Raw genomic sequence first — 18,492 nt, 5'->3', positions numbered from 1 at the left:
TCAGAGCCTTAGCCCAGATGCCCACAGCCCTGAAAGGTGTGCCTTCCTCGCCCTCACCCCCAAGTGCTCCAGCCGGGTCTCACTCCCGAAGACATGCGTGGAGTCAGCACTGATGTGTCTTCATGTTCATGTTCTTGGAAGCCAGTCAGCATCTTCTGTTTGTCCTGTGCAAAATAGCCATTCCAGACGGGATTCCTGCTGTTGGAGACCCTGTCATTCCATAGTTTACGAGGAGAAGGTACATGAGGCCATAGGAGCCAGAGAAAGGCACACGTGGGTTGACATCGCCACAGGGTGACGGCAGGGCCAGGTGGCTGTGCTGGGGGAGTGGGGGTGGGGATGGGGGTGCAGGTCATGACAGAGCTGTTGGCGAAATACCAGCTCCTCTGAAAACTGCCCTTTAGAATAAAACCTCTGGGAGGAAATTTTTTAAACAAGCCACCAGGCAAACAGGAAGCTGGCAACCTGGCTTTACCACATCTGGGCTACCCCGGGTTTGGTGCTCTCACAGGGAAGGAGGTGCCCCTGTCTGAGGACCAGACCCACTGACTGAGAGCTGATTTGTGTCTCAGGTGTGCAATGATGAAGGCAAAGTGATACGGTTCCACTGCAAGCTGTGTGCGTGCAGTTTCAACGACCACAATGCCAGGGACATGCACGTTCGGGGCCGGCGCCACCGACTGCAGTACAAGGTGTGTCCAGCAGGGGCGCCAGGCCCATCCCTCTGCCTAACCAGGATGGGTGGAGGGGAAAGTTCTGTTTTCTATACCTTGGTCCATGTCTCAAATTGTACCTTTTGCCTCTTTGGGCTGAGCCCCAGACTGTGACTCCGGGTCGGAGAAAACCTCTCAGGCTGCCTGAGGAACTGCGTTTCCTGCCACCTGGTGACTGAAGGAGATGACACAGGGTTGTAGTTGCCCTTGTATGTTACCTCTTGCTGATAAATATTTACTTTCAGACTCATACCCTCTTGCTGCCAGAGGAAGTTCTCAAGCATGAGGAACTCGCAGATGTGTGCAGAAGCGGCGCTCACAGCATGGCCTCTCCAGTCGCTCTGCACCGCTTCTCTGATACTTGGCACATACTCCCCTTATTCTTTTCTGGGGCCTCTGCCAGTAGCCTGCACTGGCTTTTTAGCAGAGAAGGGAGTGCTGCACCCTGACTAAGGTCACCCCTTTGGGGAGGTGTGTGGGCATCTTGCATCGCGGAGGATAGAGAGAGCCTGAAAGCTGGAGAGGCCTGAGTGCCTTGGTATGACCAGAGGGGCTGCTGCTGCAGGGGCCAGCAGGCTGTCTAGGCTGAACCACCCCCAGGGAATCCAGGTCTCTGATGGCAAGTGCCTCCCTCTCCCACCCAAGAGTGTGATTTTTTGTGGCCAAGGAATTCCCACAGGTCCTCAGCTGCCTTCTTGAAGCTTCCGCTTGACAGGTCTACTGGGCAACTAGGCCCATCCCACATGTACACACACATCTGTGTGTGTTCAGACATGTGTGGCTGTCAGAGCTTGGTCGCTTGTACCTAGTACACATGTAATGCAGGGTGATAAACAGTGCTTTTGTGTGTTTCCGCTCTTTTTTCACCTTTGAGATATTACTCACACAAGGCACAATCTGAAGTGTACAATTTAATGACTCACACTGTTTCACCTCTACCTCATTCCAGAACATTCTCATCACCCCAAGATGATACCCTGTCCCTATTAGCAGTCACTCCCCATGATCTTCCAGTTCCTGGCATCTTTGAATCCACTTCCTGTCCCTATGGATTTTCCTATTCTGGGCATTTCTTTAAATGAAATCATATGCTATGTGACCTTTCATGTCTGGCTTCTCTCCCAAAGCATCATGTTTTCAAGGCCCATCCACACAGTAGTTCCCTTCATGGCTTAGTAATATTTCAGCACCTGGATGGACCACATGTGCTAGTCCATTCATCAGCTGTGGACACTTGGGCTTTTTGTACCAGTGAATAACCCTTAAACAACACATTAGACTTTCTGAATGACAAAAATGATGTGCTAGAAACAAAAGTTCAGCAGTTGAATTGGCAATGTAATCTAACACATACACAGTGATGTGTCACACGACGATGCTTGGATCAAGGACGGTGTGCGTGTGCGACGCTCACCATGGGCTGCACCCTGTACCTGGTGTGCAGTGGGCCATGCCTCGCTCTGTGCACAGTGACAGAATCATCTTGGAATGTGTCTCCGCTCTTAATCAAAGCATGACTGCTTTGGTGGATTCCCCATCAATGATGCTGTCCTGAATTACTTGCCTGGGGACGAGCATCACGTTCAGTGGTCACCAGCGGTGTGTGTCACCTTCTTCTCTGATTTGTCGGATGCATGGACAGGGTCCAGCTGCCATCACTGTGTCCCCTGCTAACTCTGGGTGTTGGTTTTACTTCTGTTCCTTTCAGTGCTTCTGTTCCGCTCAGTGCTCCCTTTCTCCACTGTGGTTTTGGGGGGTGAGGAGTGGAAGACTGGAGTTGAAGCCCAGTGTCTAGGTTCCCGAGACAGACCCAGCAGTCTCCTTAGATGAAGGGCTCCATGTACAGCCTCTTATTGTCTTTCCAGAAAAAAGTGAACCCAGAGCTTCCCATCGCAATCAAGCCCAGCCCCCGAACCCTGCGGGTTGTGGAGGAGCGGCTGCGGAAGCAGAGGCAGCTGACCAAGCGGCGGCTGGAGGCCATGCGGCGCTGGCACAATGAGATGAGGTGCGGCCTGGGCGCTGCTTGCCACCTGTCACCTGCCGTCTGCCAGGTTTGGGGGCCTGCCTGGACTTGACAGCAAGCCAGTACCTCACACAGGTCCTCTAAGGATCTGCCTTAGTGCTGTTCACCTGCTAAATGTGGGCACATGCAAACCAAGAGGGAGACACTGTTAGCCTGCTTTACGGGGTTGCACTGGTGTCCCCTGAACCCATGACCCCAGTGTCCCATGGCCCCTGGTGTCCACTGCCCACACATTGGTCCTCATCCTCCTTCACCCTTTGGAGCAACTGCAAAACGCTTTCTGTCATAGCGCCAGGTTCTGGAAAGCTTCGCAGTATGAGTCTGCTGGGGAGCGCCAGGGCAGTCCTAGGGCTGCAACCATGTCTCCCTGGCATGCATGCGGCAGGGCTCGTGCAGGACACGTAATCACAGTTTCTCTCGGGTCGCCTGTCAGCCTGGAGCCCTAGCCCACTCAGCTTGATGGCGAGGAGCCACGCGGGCTTTCACATGTGGCCGAAGTGGCAAGCCTGGGGTCCTGCGCTGCTGCTCACAGCTCCTTGTCCCCTCTCATCTCACAGGCAATATGACATTTGCAGGAGGCGGCTGGAGCAGGCATCGGCCGCCCAGGACGAGCTCCCGGGACACTCAAGACCTGCCTGCCCTCTGCCCCTCATGGGCAGGCCTGGGGAGTCCGCCCCTGCGGCCGTGGTGGGTGGGGGGCTTGTCTTCTCCCTGCTGACATGCCTCCCAGGGTGGTAGCCCCGAGGGTGGGTGACTTTCTCACTCCCTCACTAGAAAGACCTGGGATCTTTCCGGATTGGGAGGCTAAATTTTGTACCTAGGCCTTCCAGGGTGGGGGTGCAAAGGGGTGGCACTGGAAGAACCCAGCCCCCTTTCTGGTCACCAGGGGCACCAGGCCCTGCCCTAGCATGGCCACAGTGTCTCTTAGCTTCCGGAGGCTCTGGTGTCACGGCCCTCAGAAGCCCTCAGCAATCTTCCCCTCAGACCAGACCCTGGGCAGATAGGACCCTTAGACTTGCACCTCACCAAGGGAAGAGACCCACGTGGGTGAACCAGACACTGGCTTAGAAATGTGAGAGTATTACCAGAGGAGAGTCCTCTGGGCTCACGCTCAACCCAGCTCTCCCAGCCACCAGGGAGACCTCAGGTCCTAGCTCGTTCACTGTCCCGCGGGCACCCACCTTTCCTCGACTAGGCTCTTACCTGCCCATCATCCCAAAGTCAGCCTGGCTCTGGCTCCCCACCCCCCATGTCCTGCCAGGCTGACACTCGTCCCCTGCCCACCAGATCCTAGGACCCCTCAACCCACCCACACTGTTCATCCCTCTACCCACAGCCCACTCGGCGGCCGGAGTCCAGTGACGACCGGCACGTAATGTACAAGCATGCCACCATCTACCCCACAGAGGAGGAGCTGCGGGCTGTGCAGAAGGCCGTCTCCCACTCAGAGCGAGCGCTTAAGCTGGTGTCTGACACTCTGGCTCAGGAGAGTTCCAGAAACTCAGAGCAAGAGGGCAGTGAGCGCAGGTAATAAAGATCACCCATCTTCTCCAGGCTGGGGTGCCTTGCAGGAGCTGAGTGTTGTGCTTCCTCTGGAGCAGAAGCCCAGTGCCAGAAAGGGAGTGTTGCCAGGAGGGACAGGTGTACATCTGATCACTTTGAGCCCTTTCAGCTTCTGAGCCTCTCCGGCGATGGCAGAAAATTCAGGACCAGAGCACCAAGCTCCCAGGAGTGTCTGTTCCATCTGCTGAGAGCTGTTGTTCTAACAGTAGAATTTACTTTTCCTACTGAAGGGGCACCTAGAAGTGCAGTTCACAATGGATTAACCACCTCTCTGTCCTGGGGCAGATAGAAGCATGTTGTGACCCGCCCCTCCCCCTCCCTAGGGTACAGGTCCTCAGAGCAGCCCCTCCAGGGCCAGGTATCGACCTTCCAGTCACTGAGTGTTGGGCCAGTCCCCTGCGTTATAATGAATGGTACATGGTTTGAGTAATCTCGGGGGGATTAGCTCTTCTACGTCCCTTCTCTCTGGACAGCTTTTCTTTCTTTTTTTTAATTATAATTTTTTTTTAGATTTATTAATTTATTTATACAAGCACTGGGTACAGTCAGAAGTGCGGGAGGGTGAGAGAATTCACCAGAGCCAGAGCTGGGAGCAGAGCAGGCAGAAGGATGAAATACACTGCTGAGGGGAGCAGCGGGCGGCAGGAGAGGTCTGCGCGCCATGTGGGACCCTTGCCCGGTGGCCAGGGATTGAACCGGCCTTGCAGAGGCTGCGGGCAGCTTTGCAACCCAGCGCTCAACCGCTGCGCCACCGGGGAGACCCCTGGACAGCTTTTCTTTCTTTCTTTTTTTTTTTAGGTTTTTTTTTTTTTTTTTGCGTGTGTGTATGTGGTAAAATATGCATAACATGGAACTGACTATGTTGACCATTTGTGTGTGTATACTTGTATAGGCCATTTGGCCCCCTCTCTCCTTTGGTCTGTGACTTCCTCTCCCCTCCTGGTAGCCTCACTTCTGAGCCAGATTTCTAGCGGTTGTTTTTGGTTTATTTTTTCTGATCCTTTATTTGGTTTTTCTGTGTTCCATATATGAGTTAACCATCTGGTATTTGCCTTTCTCCTTCTGGCTTATTTTGCTTAGCATAATCCCCTTCAGTTCCATACATGTTGTAACAAGTAACAAGAGTTTGTCCTTTTTATAGCTGAGTAGTATTCCAACCTGTGTGTATAGCCTGTCTGCTTAATCCATTCAATCTGTCATTGCCAAGATATGTTGTTTCCATATCTTGGCTATTGTCAAGAGTGCTGCAGTGATCAAGAGTGCATAGATCCCTTTGCGTTAGTGTTTTTGCATTCTTTGGGTAGATCTAGGAGTGGAATTGCTGGATCATTTAGTAGATCTTTTTAGTGTTTTCAGAAACATTCATGAGGTTGTGCAACCATCTCCACTTCTGTTTACAGAAACTTGATCATTTGAAGCTGAAACTGTATCCCTAATAAATCCCCCAGCCTCTGGCACCCCACTACCCTTCCCCCACCCCACCATATCTGGCTTGGCCTGTTCACTCAACGTGGGTAGCTTCTTTCTACCATAGTGTTCTCTAGAAAAAAACTTGTCCCCTTCCAAGTTACAAAGTGTTGTAATAAAATGAATTTACCCCTCAATTTCAGGCCAGTATCTCCCCAGGATCTTGCATCTCCTTGGAGGAATGAGCCTTCTTCACCTCCCTGGTAGGGAAAGCAGGGGCACAAAGAACCCTTTCTTACAGCCTGCCCTGAGCTCATTAGCAAAGTCCAATGAGCAGAGTCCCTGAAGGGGGAGCCATCCCAGCTCTGAGGCTGGTCCAGGGTTTGATACTTGCTCCTGTATCAAAAAAATGTGGTCTGTCCCAGCCTGTCCCAGCCCCCTATGGGTGACACATGCCCTAAAGCCCTGCCCTTCTGGCCTCTAGCATTGGGACAGCAAGGAGGCAGGCATGCCTCTGTCCAGGGCAGGCTGGCCCTGGGCCGGGCCACACCAGGCTGGGCAGGGCATGTCCTGCACTTCCACTCTCCCTGGCTGCTGATTGTAAATCTGATAGTGCAGCACACGGAGAAGGACAGTCTCCCTCCCTGATGTCCTAAAGTTTCCTTCCCTGTACACGTCTTTAGTTTTTCACTTCTTATTTTGAAACAGTTTGGACTCGTAACAAAAATAGCACAGAGGTTGGGAACACCCTCCCAGCAGTGGGCACATAGATGCAGCTAGAGTGTCAAGGCAGGAAGTCTACGTCAGGAACCCCACACCCTCCTCCATGTTCCCATTTTTAGCAGGCCCTTCTCAGATGGCTTCCTGTGCAGTCCATGCATCTCATCACCTCACCGAGCCCTGTAACCTGCCAGCTGGGAGACAGCCTTCCATGGCACAAAGGGACACCCCTGGATGCTGCCCCCGGACTCCTCCCTAAACCTGGGCACCACTTCCTGGTTTCTGAGCTGTCATGTAATGTTGTGTCATGTTACATGTAGGTTACTTTTCCAGGACATGGAAATGTGGTTTTTTTAGTGGGAACGTGATGAAGTATTCTGCGGATGTCCCAGTACTTAGTTAACTAGTACAAAGGGGAATATAGTGGGTTCTTCTTTAAAACTTCTAGTATGGAAATTTTCTAATATATAAAAGTTGACAGAATAGTAAAATTAAAATGAACACCATGTCACCCGCCATAAAGCATGATCTACTCACTGTGACGTACTCGATTTCTGGCCCCCACCCTGCCTCTTCCTGTAGAGGCTCAAAGGAAATTGTGTCCACATCATACCACTGATTTACTATTCAGTACATTTCTCTAAACAATAAGGACCCCTTTTTTTGGATAGAACCACAACACCATTATCATACTTAAAAATTTAACAGTAATTCTTTAATATCATCAAATGTCCAGTCAAAGCTGAAATTTCCATGATGTGGTTTTTTGTGTGTTTTGAGTTTTTGTTTTATAGTTTGTGTTAAGTGGGATTCTCTAAGTCTTTGTTGCGCCTCCCCTACCCCCTGCTCTATGCTTTCTCTTCCCTGGTGAGTCCTAAGTCTTGGTTGAAGAGTCTGATCCTTGCGCTGTAATCCAAGTGTCCTGGGTTGGGTCTGAATTTTGCTGGCAGCTTCCTGAGCCAGGTCCCCTTGGGCTGTGTCAGGCTCTAGCACTCTTGCTGCAGAAACAGACAAGAAATATGTAAAGTTGTAAAAAATTCCAGGTTATCTAGAATCCCAAAAAGTGTCACAAAGAAAACAAAGTGGCAATTCTAGAGTGACGGGGCAGGTGGCAGCTTCTGGAGCCAAGGAGGGGACATTTGTGTCAAGATCCACCACATGAGGGCACCCCAGGCAGCAGCTGTCCTCGGGAATGAGTTTCAAGGGGCTTAAGAGCCAGGGGGCCAGGATGGCGTGGCCTTGGCCCTGAAGAAGCTTGGTGTTCCAGGGCCTCCTCAATGACGCAGCGGTTGAGCGCTGGGTTGCGAAGCTGCTCGCAGCCTCCGCGTCGCCGGTTCAACCCCCAGCTGCTCCCCGGCCACCAGAGGAGGGTCCCACATGGCGCGCAGACCTCTCCTGCCGCCCGCTGCTCCCCTCAGCAGTGTACTTCAGTCCTTCTGCCTGCTCTGCTCCCCGCTCTGGCTCTGGTGAATTCTCTCACCCTCCCGCACTTCTGACTGTACCCAGTGCATGTATAAACAAACAAATAAATAAATAAAAAAACATGCCTCTTAAAAAAAAAATATATATATATATAAAAAAAAAAAAAAAAAAAAAAAAAAAGAAGCTTGGTGTTCCAGGCCTGTGGAGGGAGCCCTAGGGGGATAGGTATAGTGGGAGCCTCACTGTGGAGAGCTGGCCTTAGCCCTGGGTCATGTGGGGGCCGAGAGGCAGGACTGGGAGGCAGACAGGGAGGGTGAGGCAGCTGGTGAGGACCAAGGGGCCACTGTGATGGCTTTCTAAGTACACGGTTTACTGGGAAATAACTGCTATCTCCAGCCATCACTGAACACATACACTTTGCTGATTGTAGTTCCCAAGGTGCTTTTCCTTCCTGCCACCAGGTTCCCCTTCAGGAGGAGTGTGCTCCTGTTTCTCAGATGAGGAGCCTGAGGAACGGGGACCTCCAGCTGCTGACATCCCAGGAGCTTGTGAGCACAGAGCCAGGAACCACACAGGCCCCGGCCCCCTCTCTCCCTTACCCCTCTTTCTCACGTGTTTGTGGGTTTGTCTTCTCAGTGGCCTCAACCCCTCCACTCGGATCCTGAAAGGCGTGATGCGGGTGGGCGTCCTGGCCAAAGGCCTTCTTCTTCGGGGCGACCGGAAGGTGCAGCTGATCCTGCTATGCTCCCAGAAGCCCACGCACACCCTGCTGCGGAGAGTTGCCGAGCAGCTGCCCCAGCAGCTCTTGGTAAGACTCCCAGATGGGAGAGCTCAGTTGCCACACACTTTTAAGGTACACAGCCTCACTGTTAGACACAGAGCAGTTTGGTTTTATAAACATTCACCAGGAGAGAGCACTGGCTACCTCAGGGCTCCTTTATAAGGCGAGTTCAGGGCTGGGTCAGGCTCCTGGTCCCAGCTGCAGTGTGGATGTATGTAGAGGCTTCCCCACACCAACAGTTTCCTCTCAGTTCACTTCAATTCTGACACTGTATCCAGAGTTGCCACAGATCCATGGGAAAAGGGCTCAGTCTCCTAAGACCATACTCAGTTGCCCTTCTGAGTAACTGGCTACAGATCAGAGGTTACCCACAACCCCCTCTTCAGGTTCAGTTAATTCGCTAAAGCAGCTCACAGAACTCAAGAAACCTGGTTTAATCACTAGATCACTGATTCATTACAAAGGCTCTAACTCGGGACCAGCCAGATGGAAGAGCGCATGGGGCAGGGATGGGGAAAGGGCGCAGGGCTTCCGTGCCCTCTGCAGGCACACCGTTCTCCCCGAATCGCCACATACCCACCAACCTGCAAGCTCGCTCTCTCTAAAGTCTGTCTCTGGGTTTTTTGTTTGTTTGTTTGTTTTAAAGATTTATTTATTCATGTACACAAGAACCGCGGCACAGGCCAGATGTGCGGGAGGGTGAGAGGATTCACCAGTGACTGTGTTTTTATGACGGCTTCATATCAGCATGACTGTTTGACCCACTGGCCACTGGCAATGAACTCAGTCTCCTGCCCCTTGCGCCTTCTCAGAGCTCAGCTGTCGGGACTTGGGAGTTCCACCCTTTAATGGCATGTACACCAGCCCCCATCCTTAGGTGCATCCCCAAATGTCCCCTCACTCACATAACATTTACCTTTTTATCCCTCATAACACTTAGCTGCGAGCCAGGAACCGTGAATGAAGACCAAATATGAATGAGAAGTACATTTTGGTTATTTGAATAACCAAATATACATTTCTTGTACATTATAATGTCTCAAAGGCAAAACTTGGAAACAACCTAAATGCCCTGCCTGCGGAATGCTAACTTAGGCCGTTTCACAGGCAGAGCCTCAGCTGCCACTAAGAGGGACAGATGGCGATGAGATCCACCCTGGCAGCCACGTGCGGGTGCGGCTGTGAGATTCCTGTCCTCAAGCCTAGAAAGTGCGGGGAGAGATGAAAACCCACTTTTAGGACTGTGGGAGGTCGGCTGGGTTTTCTCCTCTAGCTTGGTTTCTCTGTCGTTGCCATAGGGCTTCCTCACCTGAGGTCGTGACTGGGAGAGGCACGTCCTGTCATGAATAGATTGATCATTTTAGGTCCCATGCAGCCGCTGCCAGAGGGCGCCTTCCCATTGCATCCATCTGTCCGTCTGCTCTGCTCCCCGAGAATTCAGCAGGGCACCTCCAACTCACTGAGTGCTGCTGCTGCGGCAGCCAGCCCATCCCGAGGCAGACTAAACAAGCGCTTGAGCCAACTCACACTGTATCTCCTGAGAAGAGTCTAAAGGAGGTGCCAGGAGAGAGCAGGGCTGCTTCTGAAGGGCGGCGTCCTGACAGGACGCAGTGTGTGAGGCAAACCCAGGCCCAGAGAGCTGTGAGGGAGCTGCCAGGAGGACCTGCACCTGCAGAGGCTGAGAGGAACCCCTGGGGGAGCCCCTGGAAGAGCATGCCTGAGGGACCAGGACGGGGTCAAGGCAGACTTGCTTCTCCAGGGGAGTGGGGTGGCTAGAGGGTTTGAAGCTGGGAGTGATGCGCTCCAACTGAACCACTCACTTTCTGAAAGCCTGCAACACCCCGGTTGTCTGCTATTACCACAGGGCTGCAGTGAAGGCCCAGAGGCAGGCCCTGTCTCTGGAAACTCACAGCCCAGCAGCTAAACCACACCCTGAGCCCCCACGGAAATGCTAAGGCTGTGGGAGAGCTGGTGATACACGCCACTCCTGCCATGTAGATGGGGTGGAACATGGAGGCCTTCAGTGGAGGGCGGGTTCATGGACGGGGAGAATGGTGTATTTCAGGTGTCAGGCCAACCTGAGGTATGCATGCAGGAGGCAGCCGAAAGGTGCAGACCCCAGGTAAGTTCTCCCAAGCAGTAACAGTTCTCCCAGGATAAACATAGGAACCCAAGGCAGGCCTTGGGCTCCCTGTTCATCAAAGAACTGAAGCCTAGCTGGAACCAGGAAGGCCCCAGGGGAAGCATTTTAACCCCAAATCTGACTTGGGAATCCCTGTTCTGGCCAGATGTGGAAAAACTGCTTAGCCACAGGGAGACAGCCCTAGGGCTGCAGAGACAATTCTGTGAACCTTGGAACACGTTAGCCATTACCTGGCTAAGTGACTCCAGGAAGAGGTGAGGCCTCTCAGAGTCTTGGTCACTGCACCAAATCCATCTTCATTGTGAGGCTCCCTCGGGGACAGGCAGCTGGAGTTCTAAGTGCTGTGAGCAAGTTCTAAGTGGCTGAGACCCTGAGAGCAAGGGACTGGCGGGAGCAATGCCTGGAGAGGCTGTAAAAGGCAGGGAGGTGGAGGACAGCACCCAGAGGCTCGAGCTTCTTGCGAGCTTCTCCGGAGCCTCTGCTTCTAAGGGACTGGTGCTGTAGGAGTCACTCCCATGATGGCGCTGGGCCCTCACGATGCCTGTGCTTGAGGTGAGGGTCTGTGGCAAGCATGGGATGGGGACTGAAGTCAAAGTAGACTTCAGTCTGCCTGGGAAACCACCAGAACCCTGCCTTTCTATACCCACACAGTAGCGTGTCAGCACACGTAGAGGATCTTGCTTTTCTCACTTACAGCATCTCTCGGATCACGGTTGTACTTGAGGAGTTCTTTCTCCTCGTGGCTGAGGAGTGCCTTGCTGCCTTGCTCCGTAACTGGCTGAGTGGTGGAGTTGGGCATTTAGGTTGTTTCCAGTGTTCTGTGTTACCAGTGAGGCCACACAAAATAACCTGTTCACGCTCCACATGCTGAAGCACATCCTGGGGGCAGAGCTGATGGGTCAAGGGTCTGAACCTGGTGCCCCTCGTGAGTGGCCAGGCCAACCTCCCTCAGCAGGTAGTGGCCGCCTGGGCTGGCCAGTCTAGCTGCTCCTCACACCTCCAGAGTTTTGTCCTCACAGGTGACAAGGCATCTCATTGTCATTTTAATTTACTCTTACATGGGGGTGATCTGTGTCATTGTGTAGGCAGGGTCCTTCCCTTTTGTTTTTCTGCAAGCACTGTACTATCACATGCCAGTTTTTTGAGTGGCAAACTGGATGTGTTATAGGACAGGGAGAGGGGCAGCCCAAACCCCGCAAACCTCCCTATTCTAAATGGGTTCTGCCATCCGCCGCATCAACACAAAACACATGAGACTAATGGGAAGGATCTTTAATAAAACTAGGAAACAATACAGGTAAGGCAAAGAGTCTAGTTTCTAAATGAAGCACCCAGAGTTACCCGTCCCCTCGTGGGTAAAAGTCCATCCATATGGGATCGGCCCAGAACAAGGCCCCAAGGCCTGCCACAAGTCTAAAGCATCTTCCAGTGGGGACCCACAGCAAAGGATCAGAAACAAGCAGACAAGCCCGGAAGGAAAAGAGCAAAATCAACATCAAGATAAAAGCTGCCATTGTCACCTCCCCATGGGTCTCACCCACATCTGTGTCACCCAGTCCATGACCAAAAGACAAGCGTGGTTTCTTCACGTGTCTCTAGGCTCCATGCGCCTCCTCCAGGTCTCCTTCTGGCTCCATCCTGCTTCCTTCCTCAGTCTCTTCTTCAGCTTCTCTTCTTCCCGCTCAGCTCCACCCTCCCTTGGGTGGGGCAGGGAACCTCCCCCTTTCCTGGGGACCACCCTGTTACAGATTCACAGCACCCTTTGCATCTGAAGGTGCCTTATGCAGGACCAGTGTCTGCAGATGATTCAGGAAAGGTGTGCTCCTGGAGGGTAGGGCCAGCTCCCAGTTCCATGGAGGCCTGCTGCAGGACACGGACCTAGCCCCTGAACACACTCTTGCTTATTTATGTACACCTCTAGCTGGAGTAACTTGGCTGGTTTGTATCTGCACCTTGCAGGTGGTGACAGAGGACAAGTACCAGGTTTCCTCTGACACTGAAGCCAACATCATCATCTCTGCCTGTGAGGAGCCCAGGATGCAGGTCACAGTGTCAGTGACCTCACCCTTGATGCGGGAGGACCCCTCCACAGACCGAGGTGCGGCCAGGCCCTCTGACAGCTCCCTCCCCACACAGCTGGGGGATCTCGGGCATGTCCACTCCTGCTCTGGACAAGGGGTCGGCAGGAGGGGGATGGGTGCTGTAACCAAGTGTGTCTTGGCACATCTGTCAGCCGTGAGTCAGGTAAGAGCTGGACACTGGGGGAACGGAGGAAATGAATTGGTGACAGAGTGTCAAATGGGCTCAGAACCCAGCTGTGGGTAGCCACCTTGGGTGAGCAGCTCCTTCCCGGGAGTCAATTCAGGGCACCCACTCCTCTGATCAGAGGGCAGTGTCCTGAATCTTCAGCAAGAGCTGTTTGAGTCCATTCATCTGTCCATAGAAGGAGCCACCTCACACCCTGCCAGTCCCAGTGCCACTCATTTGGGACCCGCTAAGAAGCTTGAGGTTGACCAGTATTGCCTGGGAGTGGAGGGAGGGAGGTGCCACGAGACCAGAGACCAGCCAGATCCTGGTTGACACAGTGACCTTGGGCCCCAGGAACACACTGTGCATCAAGCTGCACAAGTTCTGAAACAGCCCCCAAACTCCAGTCTTTCGTGACTCCTTTGTGATTTTTGCTCATGGCTGGAGGCAATGAACTACCATTTGTCTTTAAATCAATTCATTCTTAACACTTACATTTTTAAAACAGAAGCCTTTGAACCATGAGTTGAAAACTGTTAACAGTTGTCATAAGTAATAGTCATCTAAAAAATACAGTAGGGGGAAGCTAGTAGATTCTAGCGATGGCCTGGAGGGTTTGCCCTGTTAATGGTCACTTAACAGAGGCTGAAGGAAGGATTAAGAGAACCGGAAACCCCTGTGGCAAGTGTTCTTTGACAGAGGCCATACCCCCCAGGAACTGGGTTTCCTGCCTCTTTTGGGTACTCTGTTAGATAGTGGTGCCCCAAGTCAGCTGTTGTTGGGAGGGGCCCGCTAAACCCCTCCTCAAGGACACACCCCTTTGTTTTCATCTCACCCTGAAGGTGTAATTTGCCTACAATAGGCAGAGATCCATGGGGATCTTTATGGTTATAAGAGAAACCTGTGCTCCATCATATGACCCAAATAAACCAGGTCCTCCTAGAATAAAGTGGGAAGAATATTCTGGAATCAATGAGAGCAAGAAAGTAAAATATGGACCTGAATTTTTTCCAGACATAGGGGCCTTTGTCATGATAGGGTGTATCCAAATCTGACCTACTTTCTCCCTTTCAGTCATGCATTTGGAAGTTTCTGGAAACCTGGTTTAATTCAGTCTTAACTGTAATTTACTAACAAGGGAGTCAGCACTGGAGCTGCTTTATACCCTGTGCTGCTCTTCCTCCTCGGAGCATGTCCACTTTGAGGAGACAGTGGCAGAAAGGAGTTCTCTGATCCTTGAAGTGTTGGTGGATGGGGCTGGGAGTGGGGGGCATGGGTGACAATCTGGAATGAGCTGAGTGTCTTTCAAAATAAAATGGGGCCCAGAGACTTGAAGGACCCAGGAAGGTGAGAGAAGGGGGTTACTCCTTGTCCACATCACCTCAGACCCACTCTCCTTTTCCTTCTAGAAGGAATGGAGACGCCTCTGCCTGACCCAGATGTCCTGAGCCCAGAGAAGTGCCTGCAGTCACTGGCTGCCCTCCGCCATGCCAAGTGGTTCCAGGTCAGGGTTCCCGGGTGGGAAGGGAGGGCATCGACTGTCCTGGGGACTGTAGTCTCACCACGCAGGTTCCAGACACAAAGGACAGATGTATGTGAGGCGCCTCCCTAGTGAGCTGCTTGGCCCAGTCCCCTGCTGAGCGGTAAATGATGGAGCTTGCTCTTGACCGCTTGACTTGAGTGGGCCCTGAGTGGTCATTGCTCTGTGGTGCGAATTCCCTGTGTCCACCCAATAGGCAACATCAGGGCTCAGAACTGTGGCCAGCTAGAAGCAGACTCTGTCCCCATGGGCCATCCCCAAGGCTGGCTATCGTGGGACTCGCTGCCAGGGAAGGCACCCCTGACCTGCCTCTCTGCCCTGAGGGATGATCCTAACCACGTGCTTCTTCCCCAAAGGCGAGAGCCAGCAGCCTACAGCCGTGTGTGATTGTCATCAGGCTCCTTCGAGACCTCTGCCAGCGCGTGCCCACCTGGGGAGCCTTGCCGGACTGGGTAAGCCAGCGCCTGGGGGTGGGGAGAGAAGGGACAGGGGGCCTAGGGTCTAGCCCCGTTTCTTCCCTGTGCTCCTAGTGCTTGGCTTCTCAGGAAGGGGCAGGTGTCATCCGAGGCCTGGGAGTGGTAGACCAGGGGAGGGTGTCTCAGAGGTCCCTTGGGACCAGGAAGAGGCCTGCTACAAGCACAGCCTGATTTGCCTGCTGTTACCTTACCACTGCAGCCTTGCAAGCAGAGCAAAGGGGGGCATGCAAATGCAGAGCACCAGGAAAATGTGTGGTGTTTGCCTAGACCTATGTGGGCATCTGGACAGAAGCCCTGGCAAGGACAAGAGCAGCCCCTGTCTGAGCAGGTGGTGCAGACCCACCTACTCCAAAGGGGAGATCCCTGTGGCTCTGATACCCCCAATCAGGAGAACCCAGAACATATCCCCTGGGAAGAGAGGAGAAGAGAGGATCCAAGGGCCCCCCCCATGACCCCAAGTCCCCAAGCCACAGTGTAAGATGCTGGGTTGTAAGACCCCCACCCCTGCCCTGTCTTTCTGTGGGATCACATCTCATCCACGCACCCCGTGTTCTGTCTCGGACTCTGTCCCTCTCATTCACATGCCCAAGTCCCAGTGACGGTCAGGACAACATGAGGTGTTGAAGTCTACTGTGTCCCTGGGAGGGCGGGTGCTCCCAGCACTCTGAACTTTGAAGGCTGTTTGCGTTTTATACAGAGTCCTCTGCTGCCAGTTCTTCTCCTGGGCCCAAAACCAGGTTCTTGGACTAGCAGTCCCCTTTCACCTCAGCCTCTGGCTATCTATGACCTTGTCCAAGGATTCTGTGCCTGTCCAGACCTCTGCTTCCTGCCCAGTGTGCAGGGGAGACGTCCCCACCCCTTCATGGATGCACCGACAGGGCCCCACATTCCCCAGGAACCCATTTCCCCAGTAAATGTGGAAGAGCTCCCTATAGCACTCCAGACACCTGTCCAGGCCCCACCCTCAGGGTGCTCTGAGACAGGCAGGTGACTCCTGGGAGCAGGGGCAGGCCTGAGGGGACCATCGAGTCATTATGCCCTAGCTAGATGTACATGCACCGAGGAGAATGAACTTGTTTTTTTTTCCAGTCCTCCTACTGCTAGTTTGCAATATTGTCATTGATGGGATTTAGCCAGTGGAGAAACTGAGACAGAGAGAGTACAGAAACCTGCCTGTGGCCACACCAGGGGCCGCGAGGCCCCACTGGTCACCCTTCTTCATAGAAGATGAAGGGTGGTTGGAGTGAGGGAAAGAGCTGGGAGATGCCCCCCAGGGAACTGTTGGGCTGACCCCCACAGAGCCGCTTGATGGGAGACAAGGCAGCCACAGTGCTCTCCTTGAAGGCAGAGCCTCTCCTTTTTTGTTCCCGCCCTGCCCAGGCCCTGGAGCTGCTGGTGGAGAAGGTTCTAAGCAGTGCCACAGGGCCCCTGAGCCCAGGGGATGCTGTGAGACGGGTCCTGGAGTGTGTGGCCTCGGGGACTCTCCTGACAGGTCAGCCCCCATCACCAGCCAGCCCAGAACACTGGCAGCCAGTAGACACCAAGGGTCATAGAGGGGCCCTGGCAGACTTACAGTACTCACCAACCTAGATGGAGCGAGCCAGACCCAGGAGCAGCTTCACAGAGGAAAGTGAGCCAGATGCTCACGTGTAGAAAGCAAGGGCGAGGGGTGGGCAGGTGGGAGTAGGAAAGGACTCGCCCCTGTCTCTTAGCTCACTGTTCTCTGCCCGACACTTCCCTTTCTGGGGAACCCGCCACCTGGGTCGGAATGTTCCCAAAGGAAACACCAGGAGCTCAAATGGTGGGCTTTGTACGAAGATGTTCAACACAGTGTGTTTTACAGTAGTGAGAAAGGCAAGGCCGCATCCTTCTGTGCTCAGAAGCTCTTGATACAGAATGTGCTTAGCAGTAATTTCAGTGACATGGGATGATGTATTAATTGGGAAAAAGGATAACGCACTGGGCTGTGGTCTGACTCATTGATGTAGCTACATGCCAACACTCACATGCACATTCACGCACATGCACACGCAGAGGAGCTCTGCTGGATGTACGTGCGGGACAGAGGGAGGAGCAGTCCGGGAGAGACACCCTCAGGGGAGATCTGTGCAGCCAAGGGCAAGCCTCCCCATGGGCGCCCTGTGGTCCAGTCACAGGCCAAGGCACATGTGCCCTGGGCCCCACGGTCCTGCAGAGGAGCAGTGACAGTCTTTCACAATGGTGCTCTCTCCTGTGTCTCCCCTTTCCCCCCACAGATGGACCTGGGCTCCAGGATCCCTGTGAGAGAGACCAGATGGATGCCCTCGGCTCTATGACCCTCCAGGAGCGGGAGGACATCACGGCCAGTGCCCAGGTTAGGAGCGCCAACCCAAGATGCCTGTTGCCTGCACCGGCTCCCCCAAGCTGGGGCAGCTCCTAACTCCTAGCCTCAGTTTTCAGAGTCCCAGGAAATGGTCTGGGGTTCTCCTTCCCTCCCTCGCTACCCTCAAAGAGACGTGTGTCCCTGGGGAGGGTGTCCTTTGGGTGAAAGGACAGCTTCTTAGCACAGGGTCAGCCTGACTCAGAGGCAAAGCTGCCACCGTGAGGCAGATGTGGGGCCTCACTGGCTGGGGCTGTTCTGGTTCACCCACCCTCAGCCCATCTTGGCCAGCACCACATGTTTATTTGTAAGAGAGTCTGCCAGCCATGCAGAAATCACGCTGGCCATGATGCTTATGCCTTTAACAGAGAGTCAAACTGCTCATGATCAGAACTGGGAGATGTAGGATTTGGGGTCCCTGTAGTGAGGTAGGAAACAGCCGATGTTCCCAGGGGCTTCCCAGCAAAGTTCACCATCCGCTTCCCTGAGGGATCCCCAAAATACTCATTTTTGAGGATGACTGAAGTTTGACGTTACAAGCCCCTGGGTTGTGAGGCGCTGGGCACTTGACTCGAGCGGGAGGGTCCTGACAGCCCATCTGCCCCCAGCACGCCCTGCGCATGTTGGCGTTCAGGCAGATCCACAAGATCCTGGGCATGGACCCTCTGCGGCTGCCCCAAGCCAAGTATGGGGCACGCTTCCGGAAGAGGCTGCGGGAGACCGGGGAATCGGAGGAGTACGAGGCTCAGAGGAAGCTGGATCAGCGGGGCCGAGGGGCCTGCGTGAGCGACTCGCCTCCGGAGGATGGGGGCCGGACCCGCCGCTGAGTGGTGTGCACCCCCAACCCGGCAGCCATGCTTTCCTTCCGAGTAACGTTCTGTGTGTTTCTTTACAAACGGTTGTGCTTTAGCTCATTAGAGTAATCAAGTCAATGGGCAATGTGTGTGGCTGGGGAGCACCCTTGAACCTGTGGGTCTGCCCCCCAAGGCAGGGTAGAAGGTGCTCGCACCAACTTTAAACTACACACTGACTTGGCTGTGGCTTTAAATTCACCTGTGGCCGCCAACGGATGTGGTTTCTAAGCTGCTTCCTTCGGAC

The 18,492-nt window shown here is 53.6% G+C and overlaps 1 protein-coding gene across 1 annotated transcript in view; it reads left to right on the top strand.

The window, feature by feature from the left end:
* Nucleotides 1-18,221, top strand: part of ZFR2 (zinc finger RNA binding protein 2) — a gene marked incomplete at both ends in the record, with an annotated part of 44,815 nt that extends 26,594 nt beyond the window's left edge. Inside the window, 11 exons of the mRNA XM_084248633.1 lie at nucleotides 573-692; nucleotides 2,579-2,718; nucleotides 3,294-3,423; nucleotides 4,073-4,263; nucleotides 8,485-8,656; nucleotides 12,732-12,870; nucleotides 14,429-14,537; nucleotides 14,930-15,011; nucleotides 16,416-16,527; nucleotides 17,291-17,388; nucleotides 18,003-18,221. Coding sequence (XP_084104759.1) covers nucleotides 573-692; nucleotides 2,579-2,718; nucleotides 3,294-3,423; nucleotides 4,073-4,263; nucleotides 8,485-8,656; nucleotides 12,732-12,870; nucleotides 14,429-14,537; nucleotides 14,930-15,011; nucleotides 16,416-16,527; nucleotides 17,291-17,388; nucleotides 18,003-18,221 — 1,512 coding nt within the window. The remainder of the gene's footprint in view (nucleotides 1-572; nucleotides 693-2,578; nucleotides 2,719-3,293; nucleotides 3,424-4,072; nucleotides 4,264-8,484; nucleotides 8,657-12,731; nucleotides 12,871-14,428; nucleotides 14,538-14,929; nucleotides 15,012-16,415; nucleotides 16,528-17,290; nucleotides 17,389-18,002) is intronic.
* Nucleotides 18,222-18,492: the final 271 nt, after the last annotated feature.

Source organism: Talpa europaea (assembly GCF_964194135.1).
Source record: "Talpa europaea genome assembly, chromosome: 12".
Taxonomy (NCBI): Eukaryota; Metazoa; Chordata; class Mammalia; order Eulipotyphla; family Talpidae; genus Talpa; species Talpa europaea.
This window is presented reverse-complemented; position numbering and strand designations above follow the sequence as displayed.